Genomic DNA, 22,040 nt, shown 5'->3' with positions numbered 1-22,040 from the left:
AACAACTTGGTCCTGAACCGAATTGTTTGAGATGAGAGATGGGAGAGAACTGAGGTTTGACTGTTACATTGAATGTAAACTGTAATTGAAAATTTATAAAAAGAAAATGTAAAAAAGGTGCAATATGCTCATCACTGTGTAATATATTCCTGTAATTATAATAGTGTCAATTCATCCTTTCACTTTATAGGAAATTTTTTGACTGATGCACCTACTTGAATTAACAAGGTCTTTAGGAAATACTCATAAAATACATCTATCTTATATTTTCCCTATTATATCGGAAAGATCCTTGAAAAGTTTGGATGATGTCACCAATCCTCAGCATTAGTACTTTGTGGCAATTGTGACGATAGTAAGGGTGTAGAATTAAGTCTTGTTAGAAGGGTACTGAAGACAAGTAAAAATACTGTATGGGACAGAAATGACCAATAAAGCAAAGACCACAGGAAAGAGGAAGTGGAGGTCATATCAAGAATAGAAATGGAGAAATAGTTCTGCCCTAGTGAAGGGACAATGATTCTTCTAAAAATAACATTGAAAGTGTTCAATTTCATGCTGAGATATGTGGTTAAGGTCAGTTTGGGTGAGCTCCTTAAAGAGTGGTGAGGATCTCTGATAATCACCCTAGAAAACAGGATAGGATATTAACCAGGGATGGATTTCTGAAAGGATTTCTGAGCAATGCTGACAGCTGAGTTAAAGTTCTAGATACCTAAATTTATAAACATGCCAGTCTGAGCACTATTTGATTTCTACAGTTCAGGTCTAAGAGAAGGGAAGATAATTATCTGATTGATTAAAATTGGGGATTTTCAGGGGAGGGGATGGGAAAGGAAATCAGTCTATGAAGTCAGTGTTGGATCAGAAGAAAGGGGAGGTCATTATGAAGAAAAACAAATGATGTAGAAGAGAACTGCAGAGATGAAAGATAGATATGGTGGCCAGAGACTGAAACATGAAACTTTTAAGACTTCTAAAATGAGAGCGAAATTCTAAGTGAAAGTCTCAGGATATGTGTTGGAAAATGGTTTATTAAAAACAGAATGGAAGAGAAGAGTTCAACAAAGTTTGAGACTAGGTTTTGTGGACATTAAAGTCATCGTGCTCAAGGGCAAAAGTTGGGGTGGAGAAAAAAGAACTGTAAAATGGTGCCAAACTTCTCAGTGAGGACCAAGCATGACAGCAGTTAGATGAGGGTGGAGGCTAACATACTCATGTGGTGTAACCTTAAGGAAAAAGAAACTTTAGTATCAAATGGGAACAACAGTGATAATGTGGAAGCAGTCTTGGGGTGTCTGGAGACTGCCTCAGGAGGGAATGGAAGCCTCTGCTTCGAGGGCTGCTGAAAAAACTATCCTAGGGGATAGCAAGGTTTCATTTAAAGGAAGCACAGAAACAAGTGGTCTGTGAAAAGGTTGAGGACAGAAGGAAATGTATAACAGGGGAAATGGTTTAATTTGCACAGTGGAAACAATTGAAAACGTAATCAGTTAAAGGAAGCCTCAAGAAATGGAAACACAGCCCTGTGAGAACATGAGCCAAAATAAGGAAGTGGGCTTGCAGGGGTTTGCTTTTTGTTTAGGTACTGAAGATCTGAGCCATGGTGGGAATTACTGAGAGACTTCGTTCAACATTTACCAGGAGACTGCCATTAATTCTTCCTCTTCAGGCCAGCCTGGCCTTTTAGTAGGAACTCAGAAGTCAACGATTATCCCTCCTGGCCTGTGAGAATGGTCTTTCAGTGTTTTATCTCCTCTGGGGTGTCTAGCATTTATTTATTGAAATCAAGTTATCCTTTGCCAGTTCTTGTTCACTTTTTTTTTTTGAAGCCTGGCCCTTTGAACATGGGTTACTTTTCAATGTAGTCTTTTTGTTACATAATACTGGCTTTTCCTCATTGTGTACCCTTGGGAAATTACTTAACTGCATTCTGCTTTAGTTTCTTTACCTGACAGATGCCTAGTTCAGCTATGATGAGGATTGAGTTAACACATATAAAACACTCCAAATGGTGCCTAGCACTCTCCACTATATAATTTTTATTTTTGGAAAAAAAAGTTATACTTTTACTTAACGTTAACTCTCATTTATTGAGCAGTGCCAGCCAATGTACTTGGTACTTTAAATTTATCTAATATGATTCTCACAACAATGCTATAAGTTTATTTTAACCTTTTTACAAAAGGAAGCAGAATCAAAGAACAGTAAGTTGCCTTGCTAATAAATATTAAAGCTGTTATTAAAACTTATCTCTTGATACCAAAATCCTTTATTTTTCTTTTTATTTTTTTAATCCTCACCTGAGGACATGCTTACTGATTTTAGAGAGAAGAGAAGGGAAGGACAGAGTGAGCGAGTGAGAGAAACATCAATGTCAGAGAGAAACATTGATCAGTTGCCTCTCTTGCATGCCCTGACTGGGGAATAAGCCCGCAACCTAGGCATGTGCCCTGACCAGAATCTAATCTGCAACCTTGCAATTTGAGGGATGACACTCCAGTCAACTGAGCCACACCATCCAGGGCCCAAAATCCATTTTCTTTCCATTCTGCAACTTGTTATAAATCATAATCATTATTATTTAACATACATAGATAGCACCATATGTAATGAAAAGGCCTCTAACGTTTTTTACAGGCTTCTCCTCTCATAGTATTTGCTCTCCTTCCTGGTCTCCAACTGTGCTTGGGTGTAGTGCTCTGAGCTTTCAGATTTCATAAATATGAGTTAAAGGCTATACACCAAGTATGTGTATTAATGTCTAGGTTAAGTCTTTGAAAAACAGAAGAAAAAACAGTGAAAGTGGCTGCCTTTATTATTAATTTAAGGGGTAAATGCCAGCCTGAAACATAAATCCCAGCTTTGAGGAACACACTGATCAAGCTTATATTCTTAGTTCTTTGTGGGCATTAAGTTACAAACATATTTCAGAGTGAATCTTATAAATTAATACTGTACGTACGTACCCTAAACTTTCTAAACAAAGAGCAGCAGGATGGTTAATAAAATTTGAGTTGGTTCCTAAGGAAGTCTGAAAGATGGTCAAATTCAAGGCAGTAGCAGTAGAAATCATTTCTGGTATCCGAAACGCGGCCAGCAGGAACGTTTGCTTTTTTCCCCCCTTCCTTTTCCGCTGTTAACTGCAAGTCACGTGATGGGAATAGGTATCACGTGACTTGGTCAAAGGCTCTTCCTCTCAGTTTGGGGGTGGGGGAAATGCGGAACCGTTCTCCAATTAAAGCTGTTAACGTGTACTACTACGCTATTTCCTTGGATTTTCTTGTTCTCTACTGCTACTGTAAAAAGAAAATGAGTGGTAAGATTTGCTGACTGGTTTTGAACATTCTGTTTTTATTTTAAAACACAGAAAGCATTGTATTAAGCTAAGGTCATGGTGTGTGTGTGTGTGTGTGTGTGTTTTCAAAAGCTGCCAAATCTATTTCTATAAAAATACTTTCAATTGTTGCCGCGTAGTTGCAAAGGATAAGACTGTAGATTTGGGCTGATTTTATATTCCACCGAATATTCCTTTCCCGTGTTTTTATTTTACTAGGTTTTTTAAAACTAAAATCTGAAAATTGGCATCAGATTATTTGGAAGCCATTGTTAAATCTTGGTTATAAAGAGAATGTTGTGCATCAGCAGCCCGTTTCATTTTAAGAATTTAAAGCCATAAATATTTGTAGATTTGTTTTTTAAAAAATAATTTGAACGTCAGCTAATAAAGAAAATAGAACTCGCTGAAATATCTTTTAATATGTCATTAATGGCACTTGTAAGGAATTGAAGTAAGGGGCTCTCAAATTTCTTAAGACAATTGGTGAATAGAGTTTCCTCTTCTGTAAGATTTTGGAATAGGAAATATACCCTTAAAAATAATAAACACAATAGTTTTTGACTTGGAGCAGATTTTGCTCAAATCGTGTAGATTATTCAGAAACTGCTAGATGTATATACAGTCATTCAGATATAGCTACTCTTGTGCAGATGTGCATTTAGTGGTACAATCTGTAACAGATTTATCTTCTTTTCTTCATTGGAATAAAATCTTCAGTGCTTTTAATTAGGATCTGTAGTTAATCTTTTAGGACTTCCTAAATTAAAAAGTATTATTGGTATTAAGGAGGTGATCAAGCATTTGCATCAAGTATGTTGGGTTTTAGGATTTTGCTGCTATAGACAGAAACAGCAACAAAAATGTAAAAATTGTAGTTCCAACCCTCAATACTTGTATTTACTATGTTTATACAATTGGAGTTGTACGTAAAGTTCTGTGTTCAGTGTTAATTTACGCCAGTATTTTTAGGTATAAATATGGTATCCCTGATTTGTCTTTTTAAAAAATCTGATCATGTACCGTTTCTGTCTCCGAATAAGAAAATTTACTTGCTGGAGTGAAATGAATGATTATTTCTAGGGAAATGAGTTAATAATCATTATTCCTGGACTGCAATAGTAATGTATTTACTGTTGGTTTATTTTGGGTTGGGTTTTGTTTTATTCTGTATTCAGTATCACACTTAAATATAGTTAAAGGATAAAGTGGAATTTCATATGACTAAATTATAAATTATTTGACAGCTTTCAAAGTATAATACGGTTGGAATTATAACTACATAGTACTTATCTATTCATATTTTTAGTAAAAGAAGGGCAACCCAAAGCAGTTATGTAGTTTTACAGGTTTAGATTTCATCAGCAATAACTTTTTATATTGATGACAAAAAGAAAAACAAAAAACACTGTACTAATGATGTAAGGATGAAATTTGACAACACATGAAGGGAACCACAGTCCCTGGAAACTCAATAAATGTTAAATTCCTTTATTAAGATTACAAACAAGATTATCAAGGAGTTCTTTTTCTGGTTCTCAGCTAAATTTCACGTATGATGAATAGTATCTGTCTAAGCCAAGATTGCGAAAGCTAATTCGCTATAGTTTTATGTAAATTAGCTAATAGAGGTAAACCAGCATTAGTTTAAAACTGTTAAACAAGTTAAAAGGTGAGTTTTGGATGAAGCCTTTCTTGCTTAGAGGTATAAAGAACCTCACAAGTTTTATTGAGTAAATTAGTAGGTCATGTCTTAAATTTAGGGAAACTTTGTTCTTCGTTTCTTGTTTTTTAAGTGTATACAGCTGAGGCCTTAATTTTATAAGCATGCTTACATCTCAAGTTATACCAGTTGTCAATACATAATATTTTAATGTTTCCTGAATATGTAATAGAGCTATATCCTTAGAAATGAAACTGCTTGGTTTTGAGCCCTACTTCTACCACTTAGGTAAGCTTAATCTCTATGCCTAAATTTCTACGTCAGAAAAATGGGAGTAGTAATAATATTTCCCTGATACAATAAGTATGGAGAGAAAAAATATATAAAAGGCCTGGTAAGCTATATGTGATTAACTATTGTAAGATAACATTCTGAACAGCTTCATGTATTTGGTGGGCTAGTTTTGAAGAAGAATATTTTATTGAAAAGGAATTTTTTATAATTAGATACTACATAGTATAATTTTGGTAGTCTGCCCCCCACAAATACACACACTCCTTACTTCCTCTTAACTACTTGAGTGGTTTCCCTACTCTCTTCCCTTCCTACACTGTCTCCTCCTCTCTTTCTATCCTTCCTCTTTCCCCTCCCCTTCTCTGCCTCCATTCCAGCCCTCTGCACTCCCTCCTGTCTTCTCCCTTACCATCTCCATTCTCCTCTTCCCTCTCCTCCATTGCCCCTTCCTCTCTCCCTTCTTACTTTTTCCTTTCCCCTCACCACCACCCTCCCTTCTTTCCTTTCTCCCTCTCACTGTTAAGTACTTCTCCTCCTGGATCCCCCTTTTTCCTACATTCTTTTTCTCTTTCCATACCTCTCACCTCCCTTTCCCTATTCCCACCACCACTTCGTTGTTTGATCCTTACCCCTTTTCCTTTCCTAAAAAGAGAAAAGCCTCTATATCTTGATTTGCTGGCCACCTCCATGCTCTGAAGTATGTTTACTGTTACCAGTGAAATTTGTTTCTTTTCTGCCCTGTGATTAAGATTTTTCTCTTTTATTTCTTTTATAACTAAGATCCACTATATGTGTACTGCAGGTTGAAATTCTATGTATAAAAGGAACTCTTTCCCTATTACATTCTTCATCAGACTCTTGGATGCCTCTTATTTCCTTGGAAATGAGTAAGGCTCTTTGAGAAGGTTTCATTGCAAGTTATTAAAACTAGTGGGTGACAGGACAGTGCAGTCTAGATACTGGGAAAAAGGGATCAGAAGATGAGATTTTTTTTTTTTAAGTTAGGTAAAGCAAGTAAGATTTTATTCCTAGAAAGAATAAAACACACCTTCCAAAAGTGCCTGTTTTATCCCAGAAAGGTTAAGAGAAAAGGTAAGAGATACTTATCAAAGTTATTTGGAAAAGATAACACTACAAAAATGAAAGGAAATACAGAATAAGACAAACTGAATTTTCTTCTTTTTAAAGAACTTTTTGGTGTAAGAAACAAACAATTTTTCTTTGGCTAAATGTACATGTGTAGAATTTGTCTTTGTTCTCAAGCCCCCACAGACAGGACTTACACATTACACAAATGGTTATTTAACCCTAACAAAGCAAGTTCCAAATTCCTAACTATTCTTTCTTTTGTTGATTTTCCCTCTTGACTTTTTCTTGATTTTTTTCCCTATTGCTTTTTAAATTTTGTTTTCAGTATCTTTTATTGATTTTTATATGTAAAGTTTGGTTTCATTTTATTCTAGGTTAGTGTTTCTAAATTTGCACATAAGAATCACCTGGGATGTTTGTAAATAAATATATTGACTCAAGACCCCCATTTACTATAAGCATACTAAATAAAAGTGTTTAGGAGAGCCTGGAAATTTGTGTGTTTAAAAGCTTCCCAGGTGTAACTAATGATCACCATGAAGTTTGAGAAACACAACTGCAGATAAAAGCTAATCAATCAGTGCACTTTATAAAATTTTACATTTTATAACGGTGTAATCATCTGAGTTTCTTCTCATAGTTTTACAGTCCTTGTTAGTTTGAGTGTTTAGTTCAGATGAAATATTCAAGGGTAATTCAAATTGTTTTCAACTTTAGCTTGCTAAATTATCCTGGATTAATACGTCATATCTATGGCCCATTCAGGTCCTGCTCAGGTTCCAATGATGTCTCCAAATGGTTCTGTGCCTCCTATTTATGTGCCTCCTGGATATGCCCCACAGGTATGTTTTTATGTTATTTTGATTTTATACCCATATAATAGTGATCATAATGTTACTGTAATTTCACTTAAAAATACAGTTTAAGTGCTGAAACTTACCCAGCACAGTTTATCTTTGGTAAATCTTTCTCAAGTATTGTAGTAAATCCAGTGTATTTCGGGAAAAAAGAAAAATTAAATCAGCAGCACTCATTATTTGTTTTTGACTTTGGGTGTTCAGTTATAATAGAGAATTAATTCTAGAGATTTATTCCCTGAATATGTTAGTAACATAAATACTATTTTAAGATTTAAAGGTGCCTACACTAACATTTTTTAAAATTAATTATTTGCTTAGAAGTAATGCAAGATAATGCTTCCAACCTTATTTATACAATGACTCACAGATACTCATAATAACTATATGGTACATTGTGGTAAATCAAAGAGAATTGAAACCTGTAGATCTGCAACTCTAAGGGCTAGGGAGATCAATATCAACACACATCTGTAAGCCTTTTCTGTATACGACTTGAGAAGCTCCAATTTATTAAGAATAAAGTATAACACACTTATTTGCACAGGAAAACTGAATTAAACTATAAGATCTGCAGGTGTTCAGTTTCTTTAGCTACTGAGATTCTGTGTAGTCTGTACCCTCAAATCCTTTTCAAAGTACCCAGGTTTTTATTCCCGGCAATGAATTTACACTGAAGTTTTCTTCAGACCCTCTTTTTCTTCCTGATTATGCCAGAATATATTGGTGGGATATTGTGGTGGATTCATTGCCCACTCTATGAAGCCCACCACTATATGAATGACAGCAAAAGAAGACCGTGCTAATGGGGAGAATGGAAGTAGTATGAGAATTAGAGTCAGAAAAGCTGAATTCATATCTCATTTTAAACCCTGGCTGGCTGCATGGCCTTGGACAAATCAATGTCTTTGAGTCTCAGTGTCTTCAGTGTAAGATGAGATGGTAACGTATGTGAAAGTACTTCGTAAGCTTTTCAGAAAAATACTCTGCTTACTGTCTCTACTTTTCTTTAACACATGGACTTCTTAATTTATTGTAGTGTACATTTGCCTCTGTTACGCAACCAAATATCTTTGATGTGTACCATCCCCAAAGGGATTTTTTCACAACCTTATCTTCTTTGACCTCTAAACATTTGGCACCATTGATATGTGTTACTCCAGATTTTCTTGACATAATGCTGTCCTGATTCTTTTTCTCTGGTTACTTATTCACTGACCATTCTCCACTTACATAAACTATTCCTGTTTTTCTTTTTTCCCTCTGGCATAGTTCAGTTCAACAATCATGTATTGAATGTGCCAAGCTCTGTATTGGATGCAAGTGACAAAGATAATTAAGACAAATTATTTCAGTGCATTAGGGTATCCTGCTATTCTCTCAGCTAAGACGTACCTTTTATTTTTATTTTTCTGGCAAGTTCTTGCCCTTCTCATTCATGACCTCCTAGAAGTAGCTTTCCTTAGAATTTTCCACATGTCTCTCCTTTTTGGTTCTCTTGGCACATTGTGTAGATCCCTCTTTCACTGAATGAATTACACTTTAGTTCATAAGTTCTCTTTCCTGAGAAGATTATGAATTCTTACAGTTCCCTATATTCAACAGTGCTCAACAAAAATGTATTGAGTGCTTATATATGCCAGGCACTCTTCTAGGTGTTTGAGATATGTCCATGAATCAGAGGCAGAGACCTCTGTTCCTCTGTAGTTTAAATTCTTGTGAGGAGAAGAAAACAATAAGCATAATAAATGGATAAATTACAGAATGTATTAACTGGTAAGTGATACGGGGAGGAAAAGAGAGAAAATAAAGCTGGTTACATTTTAAAATAGGGTGGTCAGGGTAAGTCTCATTGGAAAGGTGACATTTGAGCAAAGTCTTGAAGGACAGATAAAAGTTGGCCATGTATTTTTTGCGGGGAAGAGGATTCTGGGAACAGGAACAAGCAGTTCAAATGGCCTTAGATAAAAACATGTCTGGGAATAGCAAGGATGCCACTGTGGCTACACTGAGTTACCAAAGCAGAAAATGTTAAGTAATGAGTTCAGAGAGGTAATAGGACCAGATAATTTAGCACTTTCACTCATTTTTATTTCATCATTGCTGAGTACAGAGCTTGTTATGTAGTAGGAGTTCAATAAATACTAATAAATCAATAAAATAATCACCTAAATTGAGGTTTTCTATCTTTAGGCCAATAGCCACCAAAATAATCTTCTGTATTATTTTGGTCTTTTTACTTCTGTTATCATAAAGAACCTGTAGTTGGCTTTTTCATTCAAGAAAGTCTAGACTTCTTAGATATCTTGACATATAAGGCCTTAACTCAGTTTGTCCTATTTGACTTTTTTTGCCCTTTTCTTGGTAAGTTTAACCACATATCCCTTTTTGCAGCCAAACATGATTATTCACATGCTTACTTGATATTTTCCTCTGTCCATGCTTTTGTTAATGCTGTTATCTGGGGCATGTTATTCATTATTTCACTTCTGCCTTTTGAAATTCTACCCATCCTTGAAGACATAGGTTAGGTTATTTTTGCTACTTCTTGATAATGTGTTATATTCCATGTAGTATTATGATTATATGTATATGTATTTATTTTATGGGATTTTAAGTTCCTTAACAGTAGAAGGTAGCTTTTAATTATTTCTGTTGTGTGGTTAACTCGAATATAGTAGGTGTTTATAAATATTTGTCAAATAAGTGCATGAGCTTTAACAATAATCTTACTGGAAGGATTATGTGGGGCTAGTGGACTTACTATTATCAATCTTAATTTAAGGTTATCTCTAGGAAATACATCGTTTTCCATCACACAGAGTAATCTGAAGACAACAATCAAATTGCATAATAATTGAAATAATTTAAATACCCTCTATGTCAGAATGGTTTCTAGCATGTTGACATCACTGTGAAAACACAATTTCTAATGTTAGAAAATACTTAATAGCCAGGTTCTAACACAGCTAAGCACTTGATAATTGTCAAAAACTTGACATATAAGCAAACATTAGTTACATTAGAAATTTAGAAGCTAGAAGTTGGACCAAATAATTAAGACACACAGATGGTATAATAAAGTATAGGTTGTATATGGTTTAGCAGGAACCAGGTAGCACAAATACTAAGTGTTTAAATAGCTGTCATTTATAGTCTCTTTTAGTACTTTTATACAGTGATCTTTCCTCATGGCAATAGCTTTAGCCACCTTCATCCTTTACTTTTTGTGTATCTGTTGCTGAAAGTCAGTGACCCAAGGAGGATCAAATAATGTTTTTGCTTTATCGTCATGTGATTCAGTATATATTAATGGGACTCACCAAACTTATGGATTATGGATCCTAAAAAGTTTGGTGAGGCAAGCAAGGACTGTAAAACTAAAAATCTAATATTAGGAATTTTTAGCTTTATAACTGAGGAAATAATACTACATACATACACCTAAGTGCATAAGAGGGCATAAAAATGAAAAGTCCAAAGGATAGATGGATCTTAATTTAAGATTAAGATCAAGATTTAATAAAATTACCTATCAAAGAAACATATTAAGAAATCATGATTTACCTATGATATATCAACCTTCAAATTTGTGATATTTGTATTAATGGTATGTCCCTATTAAATTCAGAACGGCTTCAGATTATTAACTCATCCATTTTTTTTAACTTCATTTTTTAGAATAACAGGGCATCATACATTGAGTAACTTTGGAGGTAAATGATTCTATTTTTCTTATTTGCAATTTGCACAACCCAGACCTGCTATTAAAATTGTGTCATCCTTTGTATTATACATTCTTTCCACTCTTTATTAAGAGTTCTGCAGTATTGTTTATTATGTAACCATTATACCTTACTGCTCTAATATTGTAGCATTCTATCAAGTAATGGGAATAGTGAAACTTAATTTTTTAATTATACACATACTTTTTATTATTTAACCAGAAAAATGGATCATCTTTTTTTTAATAATCCTCATCTGAGGATATGTTTATTGATTTTTAGAGAGAGAGGAAGGTATGGAGGGAGAGACATCAATAGGGCAGGAGGTGGGTGGAGGTGGAAGACGGTATGGAGTGATAAATAGTAATGGAAAAAAATAAAATAATATATAAACAGCTATGGTACATTTATTTACACAATGGAATACCACTCGGCCATAAAAAAGAAATTTTTACTCTTTGTGACAGTATGGATGGACCTAGAGAACATTATACTAAGTGAAATGAGCCAGTCAGAGAAAGACAAATAGCATATAGTTTCACTAATATGTGGAATCTAGTTAACAAACTGAACTAACATTAAAACAGAGATGGACTCATAGATAAAGAGCCAGCCAACAGCTCTGGGTGGGGGTTGGGGAGTGGAAGGATCAAGCAAAAAAGAAAAAAGAACTCCTGGACAGAGACAGCAGTGTGGTGATTGCTGGGGGTGGGGGATAGGGTAGAAGAGAGTATAAAGGGGATGAATGGTAATGGAAAAAATACAATAAAACATAATTACCTATTTCAAAAAAAATGTATAATTTAAAATTTAAAGAAAGAAAACATTGATGTGAGATACAAACTATGAGCCCTGACTGGGGAATGAACTCACAACCTTTTGGTGTATGGGACAATGCTCCAACCAAGTGAGCCACCAAGCCAGGGCAGATAATCATTTTAAAATACTACAATTAAAAAAAAATTTAGACTTCCAGTCAAGATGGAGGAGTAGGTAAACATGGTTCACCCCCTCGCACAACCACAGCAAAAATTACAGCTAAATTACAAAACAACTATCACGCAGAACCATCAGAAAATTGAACTGTATGGAAGTCTTGACAACCAAGGAACTAAAGAAGTAACACTCATCCAGATGGGTAGGAGGTGGGGAGACACAGAAGAGGCAATCCCACACCCCCATGTGGTGGATAAAAATTGGGACAGGTGCCTCAGGAGTGAGGGATCCCAGCCCCACACCAGACATCTCAGCCCAGGGTTCCAGTGCCAGGAAGATAGGTCCACATAACTTCTGACTATAAAAATCAGTATGGGTTGGGGCAGTGGAAGAAACTGCAGGATTCTCAGGCATCTCCTCTAAAAGGGCCTGCAATGATCTTACAAGTTACACAGACTCACTGCTTCTGGACTCCCAACACTGGGGCAGAAGTTGTAAGGGCACCAGTGGAATACAGGGAGAAACTGAAGTATCTGTCATCAGGGTGAATGCTGGGGGCACCTTCCTTCTTGACAGAACTCCAGAGGCCAGGCAATAGCAGCAACACCATATCTGAAACACTTGTTAATCTGGTTCACACGGGTTGCTCCTCCCTGGCCATTACCTAAGGCTCTGCCCCATCCAACTTACAGGTGGGCTTTCTACTAAAGGAATTCAAAGCAGCTCTACCTAATAACATTGAAATAAACACAGAAGGCTGCCAAAAATGAGGAGACGAAGAAATAAGGCCCAAAAGAAAGAGCAGAACAAAACTCCAGAAAAAGAACTAAACACAATGGAGATAAGCAATCTATGAGGTTCAGAGTTCAAAACACTGGTTATGAGGATTCTCAACTCATTGGGTATTTCAATGGCATAAAAAAGACTGAGGCAGAAATGAAGTTTACACTAAGTGAAATAAAGAAAAATTTGCAAGGAAGAATCCTGTGCATTCCAGCCAAGGTGGAGGCGTACGTAGATATACTTAGCTGCTTCATAAAACCAAAAGAAGGATAACAACCAATTTAAAAACAAAAAACCAGAACTGCCAGAAAATCAAACTGTATGAAAGTCCAACAACCAAGAAGTTAAAGAAGAAACATTCATCCAAGGTGCGAGGGGCAGAGATGGGCAGCTGGGAGAGGATGCGTGACAAGGCAGTGGCTGGGAGACCAAGCAGTCCCACATTCACTTGCTGATAAGCCAGGAGAAACAACTGGGGAGTGAGACAAACTGCACAACCCAGGGTTCCAGCACAGGGAAATAAAACTTCAAAACCTCTGGCTGTAAAAATCCGTGGGGGTTTCAGCAGTGGGATAAAGTGCCAATCTCATAGGAGAGTCCAAGAGGCCCACGGGATCCTGGAATGTACAGAAGCCCACCCACCCAGGAATTAGCACCTGAAAGTACACAATCTGCTTGTGGTAAGCGAAGGAAGTGACTGAAAGCAGGGCAAGAGCTGAACAAGCTAGCAAATGGCATTGTTCCCCTTTGGACCCCTCCCCCACATATAGCACCACAATGCAGTTAAGTGGGTTCACCCACCCTGGCAAATACCTAAGGCTCCACCCCTTACAACCTAACAGTTGCACTGAGACAAAAAAAAAAAAAAAAAAAATGGCCCAAATAGAAGAACAAATCAAAACTCCAGAAAAGGAACTAAGCAAGGGGTAGGTCGCCAGCCTGTCAGATGCAGAGCTCAAAACACTGGTAAATCAGGATGCTCACAAAAACTACTGAGTATGGTCGTAAAATAAAGGAAGAAATGAAGGCTACCCAAAGTGAAATAAAGCAAAACATACCGGGAGTCAACAGTGAAGAGAAGGAAACTGGGACTCAGATCAACAATTTGGAACAAAAGGAAAAAATAAGAATCCAACCTGAAAACAGAATGAAGAAACGTGAATTCAAAAAAATGAGGAGAGACTGAGGAACTTTTGGGACAACTTTAAACATTCCAATATCTGAATCATAGGGGTACCAGAAGGAGAAGAGGAGGAGCAAGAAATTGAAAGCTTATTTGAACATATAATAAAGGAAAACCTCCCCAAATCTGGTGAAGGAACTAGACATACAAGTCCAGGACACTCTGAGAGTCCGAAAAAAGTTGGATCCAAGAAGAAACACACCAAGACACATCATAATTAAATTACCCAAGATTAAAGATAAGGAGAGAATCTTAAAAGCAGCAAAAGAAAAGGGGACAGTTACCTACAAAGGAATTCCCATAAGACTATCAGCTGATTTCTTAAAAGAAACCTTAGAGGCAAGAAGGGGTTGGAAAGAAGTATTCCAAGTCATGACAGGCAAGGATGTACATCCAAGATGAGTCTATCCAGCAAAGCTATCATTTAGAATGGAAGGGCAGATAAAGTGCTTCCCAAGTAAAGTCAAGTTAAAGGAGTTCATCATCATCAAGCCCTTATGTGAAATGGTAAAGGGATTTATCTAAGAAAAAGATCAAAAATATGAGCAGTACATATGACAACAAACTCAAAACTATCAACAACTGAACCTAAAAAACAGACTAAGCAAACAACTAGAACAGGAACAGAACCACAGAAATGGAGATCACATGGAGGGTTATCATGGGGGAGGGGGAGAATAGGGGGGAAAGGTACAGGGAATAAGAAGCATAATTGGTAGACATAGAATAGTCAGGGGAGAGCTTAAGAATAGTATAGGAAATGAAAAAGCCAAAGAACTTATACGTACAACCAATAGACTAAAGCGAGGTTGGAGGGGAATGCTGGGGAGAGGGGAGTTGTGGGGTAGAGGGGGATAGAGGGGAGGAAAAAATGGGACACGTAATAGCATAATCAATAAAATATACTTAAATGAAAATTTTACAGGGAAACAGTAGTGGAAGTGCATAAAGCTGAGCATCAAATCAATGATTTGGGACATAAGGAAGAAAAAAGCTTTCACTCAGGACAGCAAGAAAAAAAAAAAATCCCAAAAAACAAGGATAGGCTAAGGACCCTCTGGAATGAACTGCTTTCCAGGCACGGTAAAGCTAAAGGAGTTCATCATCACTGAGCCATTATTATATAAAATGTTAAAGGGACTTAATTAAGGAAAAGTTGATCAAGACTATGAGCATTAAAAAGGCAATAAATTCACAGTTACCAACAATTAAATCTTTTTAAAAAAAGCAAACAAGCAGAACAGAAACAATGATAAATTTGGAGATCATTTGGAGGGTTATCAGTTGGGAGGAGGAAGGGGTAGTAGAATGGGGAAAAGATACAGGGATTTAGAATTACAAATTAGGTACCAAGTAGATGGGAATGTTAAGAACAATATAGGAAATGGAATAGCTAAAGAACTTACATGCATGACCCATGGACATGAACTAAGGGGTGTGATTGCCAGAGGGAATTAGGGGTTACTGTATTGAGGTGGGCAATGTGGGAAAAATTGGGACAATTATAATAGCATAACCAATAAAATGTATTTTAAAATAATTTGTTTACCATGACACTATGTAAATTATATATAATACTGTTCAATATGATAGGAAGACCTAAAGCTAATTAAAATGATACTCATGCATAAAGCAAAGTAAAATTGTTCAGCAGAAGCTTATGTGTAAAGAAATAATTTTGCAAGACAATTAAAAGTGATAAAAAAACAAATATTGTTGTTTGTTTTAAACTTTTTCTGATCATTTCTTACTTTTTAAAATTTTTTCCCTTACTGTTGTTCTCCTATATTCTCTTCTACCTCCACCCACCCCAAACCCCCAACAATCACCACACTGTTGTCCTTCTCCATGAGTTTTTTCTTTTTTGCTCAATCCCTCCACCTTCCCCGCTGCCCCAGCACTTCCAACTCCCAGAGCTGTCAGCCTGCTTCCTATCTACTAATCATTATTATGTAGAATAACTTGGAAAATGCATAAAGGTGTAGAGAAAAAAATTACACTGAATATTGTAACCTAGAGATACTTTAGCATATATTTTCCTTTAAACTTTTTTTTAATTATAAACATAATTTTAGACATAACCTCAATGAGCTCTATTATTGCAGTTTAGCAAATAAAAGAGGGAAATTTGTGAGAGTTTGACATACTGCATAAAAGTAGACATCTGTGCCAACTAATATATCAGATGGGGAAATAAATCTGTAAAACACAAACACAAAGAAAGCACTTAATGACAGAAAGCAAAAGATGACAGGATTCAGAGGAACTTGTTTGAAAATAATATTAACTTACAGGCACTAATAGCATAACTTATTATTTCAACACTTGGTATTTTAGTGATAAAGTTGATGGCATATCATGAAAATATTATAGACAACCATAATGTGACTCCTGAAAGGCACCATCAAAAGTTCTCTCTTTATGACTTTCTGGTATTGTCTCCCCAGTTTTTTATGGACTGTGAGTGGTTATGGTGATGACAGAGTACCTAACAGGAAGGGGATTGCATAATGCAGAGAAAGGGCCTATATCAATTGAAGAAAAGTTTCAGATTACGATTTTGAGCGGGGCTTGACCTTTATGTCAGCATGCAGCAATTGGGTCAGTAAACTTTCCAAAGATTCTACAAACCAGTCTGAGTTCAGTCTTTTCTATCTTTCCTGGGGACAGCCAAAAAAGGTGGGCAACGTTAGAAAATAGAAGGTAAGGGGACTTAGATGAAGATAAAGGATTATATTAGAACTAGAGTGAACGTTTGTGGTTACCTACTCATGTGTGTGTGTTTAGATATATTAAAGTCTATTGAATAAATGGTCAGAAATCACTATATTGTTGAATAGCTAAAAGTAGGAATACTTTTGGGTTCAGGGTGAGGCCACAGAGTAGACGAGAGGCAAAATTTCTAAGACTTGAAGAAGTCACAGAACCTTGTTAGCTTGGTGTTCTTGTAAGGAGGCAAAGAAATGCAGCATTTAATAAAACTGATAGAATATCTTTCTTTCTCTTCATATCATTGATTCAAATGAAATTTCTTGAGCATATGCTGAGTGTACTGCTCCTGGCACTGGAGAGAAAATGGTAATAAAACAAAACATGGACTGTATATTATGCTGGAGAAGACACATACACAGTATTAAATGTCAGTAAACACAACCTCCTTTCTCTGCAGACTTTGTCAATTATTTCTATATTCAACAAAAGAAAGAAAACAGGTCCTTACCTAATTAGACATTAAGTGGCATATATGGTTAGGTGATCAGACTATGCTGTGATATCCACATTTGATTTATATTCCATTGTTTTGTCTTTATTTGTTTACATAAGCTAATTTGAATTATATCTTATCTTTTTTTCCTTTCCACAAGTGGTTTTATTTATTTATTTATTTATTTATTTATTTATTTATTTATTTTAATTTTTTTTTACATTATTTTTTTAAATTTTTATTGTTATTCAATTACAGTTGTCTGCATTTTCCCCCAATCCCTGCACCCCACCGCAGCCAAACCCACTGCCCTCCTCTACCTCCACTCTCCCCCTCGATTCTGTACCTCTGTCCTTTATAGTAGCTCCTACAAGCCCCTCTCCCCACTCCCCTCTGGCTATTGTTACAGTGTTCTTAATTTCAATGTCTCTGGTTATATTTTGTTTGCTTTTTTCTTCTGTTGATTATGTTCCAGTTAAAGGTGAGATCATATGGTATTTGTCCCTCACGGCCTGGCTTATTTCACTTAGCATAATGCTCTCCAGTTCCATCCATGCTGTTGCAAAGGGTATAAGCTCCTTCTTTCTCTCTGCTGTGTAGAATTCCATTGTGTAAATGTACCATAGTTTTTGGATCCACTCATTTGCTAAGGGGCACTTAGGTTGCTTCCAGTACTTGGCTATTGTAAATCGTGCTGCTATGAACATTGGGGTGCATAGGTTCTTTTGGATTGGTGTTTCAGGGTTCTTAGGGTATAATCCCAGCAGCGGAATTGCTGGTTCAGAGGGCAGTTCCATTTTTAGTTTTCTGAGGAAATTCCATATTGTTTTCCACAGTGGCCTCAGCAGTCTGCATTCCCACCAAAAATGTACTAGGGTTTCCTTTTCTCCGCATCCTCTCGAACATTTGTTTGTTGATTTGTTTATGTTGGCCACTCTGACTGGCATGAGATGATACCTCATTGTGGTTTTAATTTGCATCTCTCTGATGGCTAGTGATGCTGAGCATCTTTTCATATGTCTCTGGGCCCTCTGTATGTCTTCCTTGGAGAAGTGTCTGTTCAAGTCCTTTGCCCATTTTTTAATTAGGTTGTTTGTCTTCCTGGAGTGGAGTCATGTGAGTTCTTTACATGGAGATCAGGCCCTTGTCTGAGTTACCATCACCAAATAGCTTTTCCCATACTGTTGGTTCTCTTTATTGTAATGTTATTTCCTTTAGCCATGCAGAAGCTTTTTATTTTGATGAGGTCCCATTTGTTTATTCTTTCCTTTATGTCCCTTGCTTTAGGGGACATGTCTGTGAGGATGTTGCTGCGTGGAATGTCTGAGATTTTCCGGCCAATGTTTTCCTCTAGGACTTTTATGGCATTACGATTTATATTTGTCTTTTATCCACCTTGAATTTAGTTTTGTGTATGGTGTAAGTTGGTGATCGAGTTTCATTTTTTTGGTTGTAGCTGTCCAGATCTCCCAACACTATTTGTTGAAGAGGCTGTTTTTGCTCCATTTTATGCTCTTGCCTCCTTTGTCAAATATTAATTGACCGTAAAGACTTGAGTTTATTTCTGGGCTTTCTGTTCTGTTCCATTGGTCTATGTGCCTGTTCTTATGCCAGTTCCAGGCTGTTTTGATTACAGTGGCCTTGTAATACAGTTTGATATCAGGTATTGTGATCCCTCCTGCTTTGTTCTTCTTTCTCAAAATTGCTGTAGCTATTCTGGGTTGTTTATGGTTCCATACAAAGTTCTGAAACGTTTGTTCTATATCTGTGAAATATGTCATGCATGGGTACTTCAATAGGTATTGCATTGAATCTATAAATTGCTTTAGGTAATATGGACATTTTGATGGCGTTAATTCTTCCGATCCATGAGCATGATACATGCCTCCTTAATTTCTTTCTTCAGTGTTGTGTAGTTTTCTGAGTACAAGTCTTTTACCTCCTTGGTTAGGTTTATTCCTAGGTACTTTATTTTTCTTGTTGCTATATCAAATGGTTTTTTTTTCCCTGATTTCTGTTTCTGCTGTTTTATTGTTGATATTCAGGAATGCCTTTGATATCTGAGTATTGACTTTGCATCCAGCTGTTTTCCCAAATATATTTATTAGGTCAAGTAGTTTTTTGGTGGAATCTGTAGGATTCCCCATGTATACTATCATGTCATCTGCAAACAGTGACAGTTTCATTTCCTACTTTCCAATTTGGATGCCTTTTATTTCTTTCTCTTGTCAGATTGCTGTGGCTAGAAATTCCAGTACTGTGTTGGATAGGAGTGGTGAGAGAGGGCATCCTTGTCTTATTCCTGATCTTAGTGGGAAAGCTGTAAGTTTTTGTCCATTGAGTATGATGTTGGCTGTAGGTCTCTCTCATATGGCCTTCATTACGTTGAGGAATACTCCCTCTAGTCCCACTTTGCTGAGTGTTTTTATCAGAAATGGGTGCTGTACATTATCAAATGCTTTTTCCGCATCTATTGATATGATCAAGTGGTTTTTGTCTTTGCTTTTGTTTATGTGGTGTATTATGTTTATTGATTTGCGAATATTGTACCATCCTTGCATCCCTGTGATGAATCCCACTTGGTCATGGTGTATGATCTTTTTAATGTATTGGTGTATGCGGTTTGCCAATATTTTGTTGAGAATTTTAGCGTCTCTCTTCATCACCGACATTGGCCTGAAGTTTTCTTTCTTTGTTATGTCTTTATCTGGTTTTGGTATTAGGATGATGTTGGCTTCATAAAACGAGTTTGAGAGTCTTCCATCTTCTTGAATTTTTTGAAATAATTTGTGGAGGATGGGGGTTAGCTCCCCCTTAAATGCTCTGTAGAATTCTCCTGTGAAACCATCTCATCCAGGGCTTTTGTGTGTTGGAAGCTTTTCATTACTGTTTCAATTTCATCAGGCATTACTGGTATGCTCAGGCTTTCTGCTGCTTCTTCACTGAGTTTTGGAAGGTTATATTTTTCTAGAAATGTGTCCATTTCACCTAGGCTTTCACATTTTTTGGCATACAGTTCTTCGTAGTAATTTCTCACAATCCTTTGTATTTTGGTGGTACTGGTTGTAGTCTCTCCTCTTTCATTTCTGATTTTGTTTATTTGGGTCCTCTCTCTTGTTTTCTCGATGAGCCTGCTTAAGGGCTTGTTGATTTTGTGTATCTTTTCAAAGAACCGGTTCCTGGATTCTTTGATCCTTACAGTTGTGCTTTTACTCTCTATGTCATTTATTTCTGCTCTCACCTTCATTATTTCTTTCTTCTACTTGCTCTGGCTTGTCTTTATTGTTCCTCGAGTTCTTGTAGGTGTACGGTTAAGTTGTATATTTGAGCTGTTTCTGTTCTTTTTAGGGAGGCCTGTATTGCTATGAACTTCCCTCTCAGGATTGCCTTTGCTGTATCCTGTAGGTTTTGGATTGTTGTGAATTCATTTTCATTTGTTTCCAGAAACTTTTTGATTTCTTCCCTAATCTTATTTTTCACCCATTCATTGTTTAATAGCATGCTATTCAATCTCCATGTTTTTAAGTGTTTTAGGGTTTTTTCCTTGAGATTTGTTTCTAGTTTCAGTCCCTTTTGGTCAGAGAAAATGCTTGATATGATTTCAGTTTTCTTGAACTCGTTGAAGTTTGTTTTATGTCCTATCATGTGGTCTATTTTTGAAAATGTTCCATGTGCATTTAAAAAGAATGTGTATTTTTCTTCTGTGGAATGAAAGGCTCTATATATATCAGTTAAGTCCATTTCATCTCAGGTGTTGTTCATGCCACAATATCTTTGTTGATATTTTGTTTGGAAGATCAGTCCATCTTCACAGTGAGGTATTAAAATCCCCTAGTATAATTGTGTTGCTGTCAATATCTTTCTTGAAGTCCTTCAAGATTTTCTTTATGTATTCAGGTGCTCCTATGTTGAGTGCATATATATTTACAGTGGATATGTCTTCTTGGTGGATTCTTCCTTTGAGTATTATGAAGTGACCTTCTGGGTCTCTCTTTTTTTTGAAGTCTGTCTTGTCAGATATGAGTATTGCTACCTCTGCTTTTTTTTCCTGTCCGTTTGCTTGGAAAATTTATTTCCCGCCCAGCCCTTCACTTTCAGTCTGTGTAGGTCTTTTGTCCTGAGATGGGTCTCTTGTAGGAAGCATATGTGTCGGTCATTCTTTCTTATCCATTCAGCTATTCTATGTATTTTGATTGGAGCATTTAATCCATTTACATTTAAGGTTATTATCGATAGGTACTTATTCATTGCCGATTTTCTGTACCTTTGTTCTCCTCTCTCTCTCTCTCTCTCTCTCTCTCTCTCTCTCTCTTTTCCTTCGTTCCCTTACATCAGCCCCTTTAGCATCTCTTCCAGAGCTGGTTTGGTGGAGGTATATTCTTTTAGACTTCATTTGTCTGGGAAACTTCTTACTTGTCCTTCTCTCTTGATTGAGAGCCTTGCTGGGTAAAGTAGTCTTGGTTGCAGGCCTCTGGTTCTCATTACTTGGAATATTTTTTGCCCTTCTCTTCTGGCTTGGAGCATTTCCATTGAGAAGTCAGTTGCTAACCTTATCAGGCCTCCCTTCGATGTTACTTATCTTTCTCCCTTGCTACCTTTAAGATTCTTTCTTTGTCTTGGAATTTTGCCATTTAATTATGATGTGTCTTTCAGTGGGCCTCTTTGGGTTCTTCTTGATTGGGACCCTCTGTGATTCCTGGGTTTGTGTGACTTTTTCTCTCATCAAATTGGGGAAGTGTTCCATCATTACTTTTTCAAACACGTTTTCTATCACTGCTCTTCCTTTTCTCCTTCTGGTATCCCTATTATACGGATATTATTACGTTTCATGTTTTCCTGCCTTTCCCTTAATCCGTCTTCATTCTTTCTGAGCCTGTTTTCCTTTTCTTGTTCATTCTTAGTGTTTTTTTCTACCTGGTCCTCCAGTTCGCTGATCTGATCCTCTGCTTCATAAAGTCTGCTTTTGAT

The 22,040-nt window shown here is 36.5% G+C and overlaps 1 protein-coding gene across 11 annotated transcripts in view; it reads left to right on the top strand.

Moving 5' to 3' along the window:
- Window positions 1-22,040, top strand: part of FNDC3A (fibronectin type III domain containing 3A) — a 220,035-nt gene that overhangs the window by 131,481 nt on the left and 66,514 nt on the right. For 10 of the 11 annotated variants that reach the window (XM_024569673.3, XM_024569683.3, XM_045202567.2 and 7 more), the window contains one exon: window positions 7,149-7,225. In XM_024569673.3, coding sequence (XP_024425441.2) covers window positions 7,149-7,225 — 77 coding nt within the window. Of the gene's footprint in view, window positions 1-3,182; window positions 3,320-7,148; window positions 7,226-22,040 lie in introns of those variants that run through there. The other variant, XM_024569688.3, reaches the window with a different exon arrangement.

This window comes from Desmodus rotundus, chromosome 13, assembly GCF_022682495.2.
Source record: "Desmodus rotundus isolate HL8 chromosome 13, HLdesRot8A.1, whole genome shotgun sequence".
Taxonomy (NCBI): domain Eukaryota; kingdom Metazoa; phylum Chordata; class Mammalia; order Chiroptera; family Phyllostomidae; genus Desmodus; species Desmodus rotundus.
Note: the sequence above shows the minus strand (reverse complement) of the source record. Positions and strands in the feature narration are given on the sequence as shown.